Raw genomic sequence first — 14,265 nt, forward strand, 5'->3', positions numbered from 1 at the left:
CATTTAAAATGGTTCATAAAATATGTGTATCTTCTGATGACAGGTTATATCAAGTCAGCTGTATAGCACCTAAATGTATTTCCAGCAATACTAGGTTTCAACAGCACCACATGGTCTAAATCCACATTCGGTACAATGTGTAACACACCAGGAGGCCACTTAACAACTTCTCTGTCAACCACTTTAAAATGGCATGTTTCTTATTTAAAGTTGTCTTCATAAGAAAAATTTTACTCCCCAAAACAAAGTATTTTTAATCATATAACACATGGAAAAAGTAAAAAGGCCACTCATGGGATGGAAGAAAACATGCAAGCTGTTTCACACAGTAGTGTGTAGTGTGTGGTCAAAAACATGCTGTTAGGTTTGGGAGGTGTTTTTAATGAGGCTAACAAAAGAAGTGATGATATTTTTTGAGTCACGAATGAACAAAGAGTTGGGCATATATATACAATGGAATTACGTGAATATGGTTTATAAAGGAATGACATCCTGACATGTTCTGATGGGCCTTAAGGGCACTGTGATAAGTGAAATAGGCCATGCTGGGATGCAGGACAAGAGAAATGGAGACTGTTTTGAAGAGGCTGAGGTTGGTAAGACAGAAAGCGTCTGTGTGAGGGTGACAGCCAGTAGTGGTCAATCAGCAGCATTACCTAACTTGATGCTAAAATGGACAGTGCTTTGGATATTTTGGGTGACGTTAACGGATGTCACAATATGCACCCTTTACCACAGTAAGAGGCTAGGAGAGGAGTGAGCATAAAGCACTATGACAGGCTGACACAGCACCTGACACTGCTTCCTGTCGATGGGCGGCAGACTTGCCGAATGCGGGAAGGAGCGGGCACTGGTGCACTCCAGCCAGCTGCTGAGGCTCTGGTAGGACTGGCTCTTTGCCACAGGGGCCCTCTGGCGCATTACAGGCTTTGTCTTCTGCAGCCGCAGCTCCCACGGGTCGGGCTGTTTTCGGAAAGGTGAATTGAATACACCTGGAATCTGAAGAACACACTTTCTTTAATTTGCATATGAAATTAATTTTTTATCCATTTAAAGGGAGAAATATTTTAAGCCACAGCTTTGGTGCTCAATCGGGGTGGCTGGACCAGAGGAGAATTTGTTTAGATCAATAATCTTAGCAACTTTCAGGACTGCAGAGCAAATGTTTTGAAATTTCAATCTGAAATTGTATGAGGAAAAATGATAGAGGGATCATCCATTTTGCATCCTTGACAAATATAATCTGCTTTAAACTGTACCAGTAAGCCATACCTTCATTTACATGAAGGCAAATGTGCAATGTTTGAACAAGCTTAGGGTATTAATTATGTAATCAATAAATACTTGATTATTTGAATTACTGATCACTATGCACCCAAATGGCATTTTTTTTTCAACACAATATGTTTATTCTTTGGGACTCTGACATCATAAAGCTCATCACACTCAGTTCCAAGTCCTTTAATGTCTGCCCTGCCCCACCTTCATGACCCATGCCCCAAAAATAAAAATTAAAATTAAAACATCCAATTGGTGATAACTATGTACTCACTGGAGTAGTCAGATTCTCAGTAGCCTGTCCCTTAAATAGAATTGAGTCCTCCCGTCCCACACCCCAGCCAGAAGCCATCAATTATGAAGAGCTATCCTCAGCATCCTTGTCACACTTTTTAAAAGTTCTCTCCAATGGCTTCCTGTTTAGTTACTCGTTTGATGGGTTGGGAGTCGGAGAGAAGTTGTTCCAGGGTTGGTCCATATCCTCTTTCTCACCAGCAGTCACTGATACCTCTGCAACAATGCCTTCTTTTGCTCTTTACAGTCAGTGGAGCATGGACCATGGGCTTCCACACGTTTCTGTCCACAGCTCAGACCACGAACACAGCCTCTGGCCGCAGTAGGACCATGGGTCCAATCAAGGCCCTCAGACATAGCCCGGACCATGGACCTTCAACAAGGCCTCAGGTGGTTGCACAGGCCACTCACGTCTATATGGTATTAGGTGTTAACATGGGCCATGGACATCGGCATGGCCCCAGGAGGCTGCATGGTGCACCGCTTCAACATGGACCCCAGGGGCAGTTTGGCCCACGTACTCCAGCATGGCTCCAGGTAACAGCATGAACCACAGATATCCACATGGCTTTGGGTGGCAACATGGGCCACAGACATGGGTCACAGCCCTCTGCTGTATCAGGAACATGGACCCATGCATGGCCCTCAGCAGCTTCATGGACCACAGACATCAGCATGGCCTCAGGAGGCCACACAGGCCAGTCCGATCAACATGGGCCCCTGAGGCAGCAAGGCTCCAGTCAGTGGCACAGGCCGCAGACTCCCACATGGGCCTTAGGCTTCATCACTGACTGGGACAGCACGGACCGCAGACATCAATATGGCCCCTTGTGGCACCATGGGCTACAGTGGTCCTCTGAGGAGGTTCAATCCAGAAAAGAAACCATTCCTCACCTCAAGACTCCATCATTGCCCAGAGCCAGGGCAACACTGCAGCCTGGCAGTGTGTTGGGAGCTGGGCCTGAATCTGCATATGTTCCAGGCTACTGCACAGCACCCTGCTGACTCCACTGGGCAAGGACATGTTCCACTGTCGATCTCAACCCTTTCTCACACCTGTCACTGCCATCGTGTCTCCAGTTCTACCTCTCTCAACAGTGCAGGCAAAGCTCAGCTCTTGCATCTTTCCCACCTCTCCATGACATATTCATTCCTTGTAGTGATGCCCACCCCACACGTGGCAGGGTAGGGCAGGGCAGGGCAGCCTGGCTGGCTTCTGCCACCCCCCGCATGTGAGCACATGCCGTCTTTTCTAAGTCTTATACTTGAATAATCACTCAGATTTCATAACCCATACAGGATATTTTTCTCACTCCAACTGCACTTGATGGGCGCATGGGCGTCCTGCTTCTGCAGTGTCAGGTTACCCTGGCTGCTCTATGGCTGACTCTTCACACAGGGCATCAGAATAATCTTAGCACAGCATCTGCCTTGCTATAGAGGCTGCACAGACGCGTGTGTGACAAATGTGAAATACAAGTGTAGCAGATGCCCATTTTCTATAAACCTCATGTTACTCAAGTCACAGACGGCACAGAAGCCTACACTTTGATATAACTATATTTTAGTGATATTTGATTTCCATAGAACCATAATCAAAATACATGGACATATATATATATATATATACACACACACATATATATATATACATGTATAAACATCCCTCATGCAAATTCACATTTGTAAGGAAGCATGAAAATTTCAAGAACGAAGTAGTTGGTGGCTTTGTAGACATTGAACTATATAAAGAACATATTAAACTTTTCTTTTTTTTACATCTCTCGCTACCTTCATATTTATTTATTATTATGTCTTACGTATGTCTTTTACTCCAAGTACGGAGTTTGCTAGAAGAATGTGTTGATCTCCTTGAATGAGAGTTACAGATAGTTGTGAACCACATTATGGGTATAGGAAACATTGAGCCATGTTTTATATTTCTGAGAACATAGGGACAAATTCTGGGAAACAAGTTTCATCAATGTTTCCCATGACATCAACAACATATAATTAACCTCTTTGGTTTGAACATGAATTTCTTTTCATTTTCTAGTTGCCATGTCTGAGTGAGATTTTTCTCACTAATACATCATTTACTGCCACATTATAAATTATTTTTTTGAGAAACACAAACTTTTGACAGATTAAAAGCAACTTACTGGCAGACCAGGAAAAACAAACTCCATTGACTTCTTTCAAGTCATAATTTCTTTTCATTGCATTTTAACCTTCCTCATTTCTTTGTCATATTTGCTATTTTCTTAGAAAATTACATTTGTAACCAATTGTTGATTCAAATTTAATTTCAATACCTATATATACCTCAATGCCTTATTCATAATAGCCAGAACATGGAAACAGCCTAAGTGTGCATCAGTAGAAGAATGGATAAAGAAACTGTGGTACATATATACTATGGAATACTACTCAGCTATTAAAAACAAGGAATTCCCGAAATTTGTGGATAAATGGATTGAGCTAGAAATGATCATAGTGCGTGAGTTAACCCAGAAGCAGAAAGAATCAAATGGTATATACTCACTTATATCTGCATACTAGCCCAAGGGGCATGTCCCACGAAAGCCTTCACTTACCAGGAAACTGAGACAGAGGGGAGGACATCCTATTGGAACTCTAGATGAGAGAAGCATGGGAGAATAGCAAAGTAGAAGGATCCAGAGGGTCCTAGAAACCTACAAGTAGAACATTATGATAGGCAGATTTGGGTCCAGGGGTCCCGCTCAAACTAAGGCACCAGCCAAGGACAATACAGGCGGTAAACTTTAAGCCCCTACCCAGATCTAGCCAACGGTCAGAACATTCTCCACAGTTGAGTGGAGAGTGGGATATGACTTTCTCATGTACTCTGGTGCCTCACATTTGACCATGTCCCCTGGAGGGGGAGACCTAGTGGCACTCAGAGGAAGGACAGCAGGTTACCAAGAAGAGACTTGATACTCTATGAGCATATACAGGGGGAGGTAATCTCCCTCAGGAACAGTCATAGGGGAGGGGAATAATGGGAAAATAGGGGGAGAGAAGAATGGAAGGATACAAGGGATTGGATAAACATTGAGATGTAACAAGAATAAATTAATTTAAAAAATTTTTTTTTAAAAAGTGACACAGTAAATATAGAATTTCCACTTTAACTTTTCAATATTTAGTCTTCTCATGTTTATGCATGTTCATGACAATCTGTTCTAAACTTTTCTTTTATTCCTAAAAGAAATAGGCTTTTATGCTGTAATTACCTCATAAACATACCTGGTCATATGGTACCTCAGAGAAGCTGCGGGCCAGGGACATTAGCTAGGACAGCTGTCTCTGAACAAATGCCCAAGAGAAGTTTACATTTCTAAGCAACACATCAGCACCTGTTCATCTCTATCCTACACCCACCCCACCTTGTCCCCGATTCTCCCTTACTAATGACTTGGAAGTGTCACTCTGCTCTACCATTACCTATCACATAACTCACAGCTTCATAGTTATCTTTGTGTTTCCATTTTCCACAACAAGCAGGTGGCAAGCATGGACAGTGCTTCAGGTGTTTTGGCAACCTCAGGATATAAGGTTTGCAGCATATACTCAAAAAAAAAAAAAAAAAAAAAAATGCTCCAAACACTCAGCAAGGACAGCAAACACCAGAAAAGTGCATCAAGTTCTGCTTTACTCTAGCTCTCCAAAGCAGTGAAGGTAGGTGAGTAAAGACTTGAACCAAAGGAATTTACAGATGCAGCACCTTTTCTCTAACACATTGTTAACTTTACTTTCAAAGACCCCCAAGGATAGACCTGCTTGAGTCACCTTAAATCTAGCCTTTTATACTTTGCAATTAAGGGTAAAAATTTATTGTATATAAAATAAAGTTAACACAAACACATTTTATGACTAAAGCTATTTTTTTAAGATTTATTTATTATTATATATACAGTCCTCTGCCTGCATGTACATCTGCAGGCCAGAAGAGGGCACAGATCACATTATAGATGGTTGTTGTAAATCACCTTGTGGTTGCTGGGAATTGAACTCAGGGCCTCTGGAAGCAGTCAGTGCTCTTAACCTCTGAGCCATCTCTCCAGCTCTGAAACTATTTTCAAATTGGTTCTTCTTTGATATTTACTCTTAGTATGATGCTATGTTTTAGAATACATTTTCTTTTTTTAAGTAACACACTTTTGCTATTATAGAAAACACAAAGTAGATGGATACATGAAAAAAGAAAATGACAGCCAAGGAGCATGTATGTATACCCACAATAGCCTTAGTGGCCACTCAACCAAAGGGTAAGTTTTTGGATGGGTTTTAGAGTACTTTTCTAGGTCAAAATGTACTGAGAATGAGAAATAACAAATGATAATTAAAAAGATGATTTTAACATAAAATAACTATCATATACTCTGAAAAAGATACAAGAGAGTAAATACCATTTTTGTTGGTGACAGTCTAATTGGAAATCTGTTAATTTAATTTATTGCTGAAATTTCCACAACCTTATAAATTAAGTTGTGAGATTCATACAACTTAGTTAAAGGTTGTAATTTACCATTTAAAATCCCCATTGGCATGAATAACTGCTGGCATCTGTATTAACTTTGCCCCATTAGGAATCTTGATCTCCTCGTGCATTTGCACGCACGTGTATATATAGGCAAGATGGGAAATGCAAATAGTCCTAGAGACATGATAGCTTTCTTAAATTATACTGTGCAACTTAGAGACCTCCTCATGTGTATTCTCTTTGCAATTTAAATCAAATATAGATAGAAGATACATTTTAATTGAATTTCAAATGTATCATTTAAAATCTTCAAGGTGTCGGTATGTTGGAAATTAATACACTAGCTAGCTTACCTCAGTGTCTGCCCTCCTGGATCCTCACGGCAAGCAAATGCCCTATTGATTGCTACAGTAGCCATTTAATTACTGTTTCTTTAAGGAAAACTTAAAACTTTATGATTGTCTCAACGGCCACATTCCATGATCCACCTGGTTAAAAAGAATGTTTTGCTGTGACTCACAAAAGCCACAGGAACCCCAGGGACTACGCCATATTTTCTACTTTCTCCATTTTTCACAACCTAGAAGGCCACTGCCATGGCAGCTTTGGGGACTTCATTTTCAGCAATAATTTCCTAGAGTGACCAACACTATGGGGAAATCTGTGCTAACTGTTTGAAAAAAGAGAAAGAAAAAGAAAAAGCCTACACCTGAGTTATTTGCAGTACTGTCATGCTAACATTCAACTCAATAAGACCTGGAGCTCTCAGGAGGGGCCTCTGCTAATAGCTTCCCACTGACCTCTCTGCAACAGGCCGGCCTGCTGACTGGTGGCCCAGTGGTGAAGACGGCAAATGAGGTGTGAAAGCTGATTTTTTTAAAGGCTGTGATTCTGACTGGTCAAAAAAAAAAAAAGCAATGAGTTCTATAATAGATATATATTTTTCCAGAATTCCCCCCTTCAGACCGTCCATCATGGGAACTTAAGCATGACCTGGAATATTAATTATGTCAGGTTGAGCGATGAGCAAATGTACCATTTGTTACCCAGTCACCCTTAGCCTTACATTAATATTTTGAACTATTCCATATTTCTAACAATCTATCAGCAGGCTCCTTTCTCCTCAGCTTTTATTCTTATGCTTAAGTGCTAGGTGGGATAGCATTTAAAGGTGTAACTGATCTGAAAGCAAAGCCTGTGCTTGCTTACATCGAGTGCCTGCTGTGCTGTCTCAGGGTGTGTGTGATGTGGCTCCCTACATGGACCTTTGTTTCCTGTGTGCCTGAGGGAGGCTGCAGTCTAACTTTCTCTCCTTTCTTTGTTATTGAGGTTTCCTCTCAGAACACATTTCTGTGAGCTGAGCAGACTGTGAAAGTAGACATGGATGCCTCAGACTCCCACATCACAGCACTGATGTGTCAGTGTCAGGCTGCACCGGGAGAGACGGTCATTTGCCCAGACTTGGGAGCTGCTTATTCCAGGAGTGAACAGAGGTGAACAGGCTAGCTCAGAACCAAGAGTGAACAGAGGCAAACAGGCTATCTCAGAGCCAGGAGTGAACAGAGGTGAATAGGCTAGCTCAGATACTTTACCTTTTTTTTTTTTTTTTAAACAGCAGTCACTCAAGTCACTCAGCAAATAGAAGTCACTGATTGTCATAAAAAAGGACAAAATCTAAAACTATTTTCAGGCCTCTTGATTTAAAAATCTGTGAACACTGCGATTGGTGCACACTTCTCAAAGGAGGCCTACCTAAAATATGCTTATAAGCAGACACGGTTTGAAAGAGACACAGTAGCGAAGAGGTGTAGTGACTGAAAAAGTAAAAGAAGTCCTGAGAGCTGTGAGTGAAGTATTGACCATTGTATAGACTGCTGAACCAACAGTGGCAAGACACGTCATCATAGCTAGCAGATGCCCTTGTGCTAGGGATTTACAAAGACCCCACTCAGCAATAACTGTGTCGCTGGTACTCGATGGCCATTGCCATGTAGCTGCAGCACAGCATGTGGGTGGCTGTGGCACACCTGACTGATCCTGCTGAGGACCTGGTCACTTCTCAGCTATAGCAGCCGTATTTCTCCTGCATCTCAGCCTGTACTCATCACTGGGTGTTCACTAAAGTATATGTGACATGAGCATCCTGACGTAAAGCAAATAAAAAGCTAAGCATCACTAACTACACAGACTTGCAGTTCGTTTTACTTTGATTAAGAAAATTTGGGGCTCTGGTGGTTTTAGTAGCTACTCCTCTCTTATCTTTTTAAAGCATATTTGCTTAAAGCTTAGGAACCCAGCCAGGCCTTTAATCCTAGAACTTGGGAGGCAGAGGCAAGTGTATCTCTGAGTTTGAGGCCAGCCTGACCTACACAAGGTGAGTTCCCAGATATCCAGGACTAAACAAAGAAACCAAACCAAACCAAACCAAACCAAAATAACAAAACAAAACCCCACCCACCTCCTCCCCATAAACACCCCTGAGGAACCCAATATGTTTCACACAGACCTCCGTCTGTAGCACTTTGTCACTCTAGTTCTGAGCTGGGGCCCTTGCTTATCATACGCTAGGCACTAGCTTCTGTCCTTAGACGCCCCCAGCCCCAGCAGGACTGACCTGAACAGGAACAAAAAGAAAGAGAAGGGAAGAAAGGGAAAGAGCAGAGAGAAAAGAAGAAAACAGGTTTTTGAAAGGTTTTCATTCAGATTAGTGTGAAGCCTTGTTAAAGCAGACCTTAGAAGTCACCGTGGTGACCTGAAGGGGACACCTGGGACTTCAAGCCTTGGACAGCAGCATTCAGGGGCTATTTTGCACTGCTGTCATGGCTTGCATGCTCATGTGGTGGCCATTCCTCCCAAGGAACTCAGGGGTGCAGTAGGGCTGCATTCGGCTATGCATCTGGAGGAGACCCAGTGCCCCTGGGTCCAGACTTATGTGGAGAAGATCTCTAGGGCCCTGAATGCTTCGGTGCAGGGAAAGAGAGAGACGTCCCAGAGATCCCCTCTGCCCCAGAAGCAGCCCCTAGATACTGAGTTGTGCCTGTTTTATTCTGGAGAAATTTTTGTTTTCCTCAAATATTTCTTAAAGGAGAAGAAACAAAGGTGTGGCATTTTATTATTACATGATCAGAGAGAAATATTTTTAAATAGCTGCTTTCACTAAGTTAAAAAAAGTTGTGGGTTTTCAGAAGTGAACTTGTTATTCTCATCAATATTATTAGAACATTTCCTGTGAAATGTTAATTAGAAGAAATTTAAATACAATATTCCATAGTGTTAATTAAAATCAATGATTATAGAATACCTACCAACTTGCTCAATTTAAGGTATGTGCAGAGATGGAAAATGCTTTTCGTCCCCAAGAGTCAAGTCTGAGAAGACGTTAGAACTCGAAAGACCTTCTATGACTAACTGCAGCACAGCTATAGCTAATGGTGCCTATTTTCCTGTCCCTGTTATCAAAGATACAGAGCATGCTTTGGGAACTGAATTTCTATGGCAAACATATCTGAATTTGTTCTAACACTAAGTTGAATTTTGTAATAAAAATGGAAGAAAAGCATTGAGACCAAGAGAATAACTTAAGAAGTGGGGGAGGGGGGAAGTTATAGCAAACAGTTGGAGAGCATCAAGCCAGTCACTGGGCACAAGGCTACTGCCAAGGATGCTCTTCAGAAGGATGAGAATTCAAATTTAACTTGACCACAGATTTGAAATTTCCTGATTTTAATATCTCCTTTAAAAGGTAAACTCAGGAGAAAGCCCAGAAGAGACCATGAAAACACTAGCAAAAACTACAATTTAAAGAGAATCACAGAGAGATGGGAGCCAGATACAGGAGAACCCTAAGAAGCATGCAGGCCAGTTAGCCTGGTGAACTACAAAGAGACGCTCTCAGACAAGGTGAGAGATGAAGACAAACATCCAAGGCTGTCCTCTGACCACAGCATGAAGCACACATGCGTGTGTATATCACACACACACACACTCACACACACATGTACATACACACATGCATGCATACACACACGCACTCACACATGTGTGCATGTACATGCACCCACGCACACACTCACACAAGCACACACAGAGTAGTGGGCATGGAGAGAGCAAGTTATTCATAAACATTAAACTCAGCTATGTCATAAATGTAAGAATGACCACACCAAGAATACCACAACACTGACTACTGTGCTCAGAGCACATGGCCAACTTCAGCAGACAATGGACAACAGCAGACAGTGCTCAAACAGTAATGAACACCTCTGATAGGCACGCTAGGAGACTGGATCTGGCTGAGGAAAGAATGTCTGTTATGTCAAGGTAAATTACAAAACTGGAAAAGCAAAGCAAAAGTGGGGCAGACTATCCAAGAGCTGTGGACACCTGTAAAACGTGTAGCATGTTGTACTATAAATGCGGTGAGAAAATGCAAAAAATGATGAGAGAAACATCTGAAGAGATAATGACTGCAAGTTTTCCTCAGGCTTATTCGCTGGCACTGCATTGTGTGAGGGCATGCCACTGCCAGGCCTCAGTGTTGTGCGTTCAGAGCCATGACTGCAATAAAGTCTCACAGTGCAACACAGGCAAGCACCACCAGAAACAGCTTGGACTCGGGTGTATTTGATTTTTGTTTAAGTTTTGGTCATTTGTATATATAAATGTCTCTGCTTTTACTATTGCCATGTTTTTGTCCCCATGTATAGTTATGGTAGCAACAGCCTGAGAAGAGCCATAATGCCAGAAATGAAGGAAGGAAGGGAAAAAGAAAAAGGGAGCGATTGGTGGATGAGAGAAAGAGGGAAGAAGATAGAAAAGGAAAGAAATATAAAGGAAGGAAAGATGGGAGGGAGGGAGGGAGGGAGGCAGAGAGGGAAGGAAGAAACTAGAACAAAATATTTAAGTTTCAAGGGGGTGGGCAATCACTGATCAGAATCCCCCTTGTCAATGCGCCCTACAAATGTGAAGGAGAAGTGAAAATTGTCAACTAGAACAGTGGGTTTGTTGACAGTAGACCTTTAGTGGCAGTGAACCTCCCCTCCTGGTGAAGCCTCTGGGGCTGTCAGGGAAGAATAGTCAGAATATGGGGGTACTCAGACATAGTAATTCTCCACACTATCGCACGATCAGTCCTGTCTTTACCCCTTCTTCACAAGGACGATAGTCTCTCCTCTTACTTGAAAGCTCAGCCTCCTGCCTTCCATCCCACCACCTTACTTTCTTTTAACCATCCACACGTTTGGCTGTTTTCATCTCCTAGCTTTTCAGGCTTTCTCCCCCATGTGGCTATTTTGGGAACACGTATACATTTCTGTTAGTATAAACAGCCATTAGCCATGCCTGTCATTGTAGTATGTGGAAAGCACACCTTTCTCATTCTGTTCCCACTGATGCTCATCTCTGACATCACTGGCTCAGTGAGGAGTTTTCGGTGTGGGTGCAGATGGTGCTCCAGCCTAGGTTTGTCCCTGTATCCCTCCTCTGGGATGCCAGCCTGACTATGGGAAGAAGTACTTCCCTACTTCCCTTCCAGTGTGCTGCAACGGGCTGGTTTCTTTGCTTTACTTGAGAAGTAGGAGAAATCATAGGCTCACAGAAGCAAAGCCATTACTGACGGCATCCTGCGCTTCCATCTCTCTCTGTTTCTGAGCTCCAGCAGGGAAAGGTGTTCGTGTTCCGGGTCTGACACCTTCCTCTCCCTTCTGAGCCAAGTGTCTACCTCAGTTAGTCCGTCGCAGGTCCCTGGCAAGGATCCTGCCTCCCTTCTGCTATCAAATGGATTGGCGCAGCAGATGGTGCTGAATACACCAACAAATAGTCCATTTCTGTCATCTGGGGGAAGGGGATCCGTCTTTTTCACTAACATAAATATTACTAGTTAAAAGAACTACTGGTAACTAATTCGAGAGTACAATGCCAAAGACACATTTCTTTACTTCGTTTTCAATCTCAATCACTTGTATATATTGAATGAATTTCATTTGTTTTAGAATTACAGCTGCTGCCTAGAAGAGCAGAGATAAAAAATAATCAGATGGCAATTACATCTCTGCTTCTCTCTAAAGGGCTCTTTCTGAGGAGACAAATACATTGCCTTAAAGCTGTCCCCATGGGCTCAGAAACCTATGTTTCCCTTCTGCTTGAGAGAAGCTCACAAGTCAAGTTGATTTTCCCCTGCCCCCACTGCTTTTATAGTATAGGAGAGGGCTATGGTAATGGGTGCACTCTGCAGGACTTGCTTTCAGCCAACAGGAAGGTTCAGAGCACGCTTCCCACTGCCCAGGAGTGTACCCTTGAGGTGGCTCCTTTTTCTGCCCTGTCTAATCAAGAGAGAATGTTTTTGAAGATAGCTAGATCAATGTGAACTTCAGGTTCTCTCTGACTGGTGTATGGCTTGTTTTGATTTGGCCTGTCTAGAATTTCTAATGCTGTTAGCTGCCCCTCTGTCTGTTCTTTATATATAATATTTGCCTTTTTAAAAACTCACAAAAGAGCCAGGCACAGTAACATTCACCTGTAATCCCAGCACTAGGGGAATCAGAGGCAGGCAGATCTCTGTGAGTTTGAGTGGTCTCTGTGGTCTACAAAGTGAGTCCAGGACAGCCAGGGCTCCACAGAGAAACCCTGTCTCAAAAAACCAAAACCATTGGCTAGATCTGGGTAGGGGTTTCAAGTTTACCGCCTGTATTGTCCTTGGCCAATGGTCAGAACATTCTCCACAGTTGAGTGGAGAGTGGGATATGACTTTCTCACATACTCTGGTGCCTCACATTTGACCGTGTCCCCTGGAGGGGGAGACCTGGTGGCACTCAGAGGAAGGACAGCAGGTTACCAAGAAGAGACTCAGGAACAGTCATAGGGGAGGGGAATAATGGGAAAATGGGAGGGAAGGAAGAATGGGAGGATACAAGGAATGGGATAACCATTGAGATGTAACAAGAATAAATTAGTAAAAAAAATTAAAAAAAAAAAAAAAACCAAAACCAAAAAAAAAAAAAAGAAAGAAAGAAAGAAAGAAAGAAAAGAAAGGAAGGAAAGAAAAAGAAAGAAATCTCACAAAAGAAAATGCACAGAGCCAACTAATCCTGGGCTCCCAGGGGCTCCCAGGGGCTCCCAGGGGCTTCCAGGGGCTCCCAGAGACTGAGCCGACCATCAGGGACCCTTCATAGGACTGACCTAGCTAGCTCCTCTGCATGCATGTTATGGTGGTGTAGCCTGGTCTTCTTGTGGGAACAGGGCTGTCTCTGACTCTGCTGCCCACTTTTGGGACCCTTTCCCTCGTACTGGCTTGCCTTGTCTAGCTGTGAGGGGAGGTGCTCAGTCTTACTGCAACTTGAAATGTTTGGTTGATATCCAAGGAAGGCCTGTCCTGTTCTCAGCAGAAGCGGAGGAGGAGTGAACAAGGTGTGGAGCAGAGGTGGGGAGAGGGGCTGGGAGGGGAGGAGGTTGGGATACAAACTACTACAACTAGTAATAACTAGACCATGAAAAAACTCACAAAAATATATTGTGCAGATACAGACAATGTTCAAAGCCATTATAGATTTCAAATAATGTTTATGTTTTTGATTCAAAGTAGTAGTACTGAGTGGTTAGGGTTAAAACCTAAACTACTTTACTTGTTTTGAATCTACAAGCATTGCAAGTCAGGGTTAGGAAACAGATGAAATATGTTAGTGCCTACATGGGGGTATCAGTACCAGGAGATAGAGTCATTAGGATCAATGCAAGTTCAGAGCCACACAAGCAAATGCTGACTCATAAAACAGCAAAGAAGGGGGAGCCTCAGTGCTCCCCTTTTATGGGTCCACCTACACTGTAAGAGGTAGGCGTGGCTGCAAGGACGAAGGCCAGTGCTGCTCCAAAGTGTAAACCGAGGAAAAGGGAAAATTGCCTTCACAGATTAGGGGGAATTTAACAGTTTGAGTGTTCATGCATAGCTGGCAGGACTATTAACTTTAATATAGTTATGCAAATAAACTCATCATTTAATGTAGTCATTTAACGTAGTGATGTAAGAGCTACAGAGGCTGAAGACATTGTCAGGGTCAGGGCATGTGCATAGTATGGAAGAAACCCTGGGTTCAGTCTCCAGCACTGAAACATATGTACATATGTATACATATATGCATATATATACATACACACATTTATATGTATACAGATGTATATATTGCTTGGCCTTT

General features: G+C 42.7%; 1 protein-coding gene across 1 annotated transcript in view; it reads right to left on the reverse strand.

Moving 5' to 3' along the window:
- The window catches only part of Spata17 (spermatogenesis associated 17), a 163,947-nt gene that overhangs the window by 68,840 nt on the left and 80,842 nt on the right, over positions 1 to 14,265 (reverse strand). The window contains exon 7 of the mRNA XM_051148107.1: positions 793 to 999. Coding sequence (XP_051004064.1) covers positions 793 to 999 — 207 coding nt within the window. The remainder of the gene's footprint in view (positions 1 to 792; positions 1,000 to 14,265) is intronic.

Source organism: Acomys russatus, chromosome 6, assembly GCF_903995435.1.
Source record: "Acomys russatus chromosome 6, mAcoRus1.1, whole genome shotgun sequence".
NCBI lineage: Eukaryota > Metazoa > Chordata > Mammalia > Rodentia > Muridae > Acomys > Acomys russatus.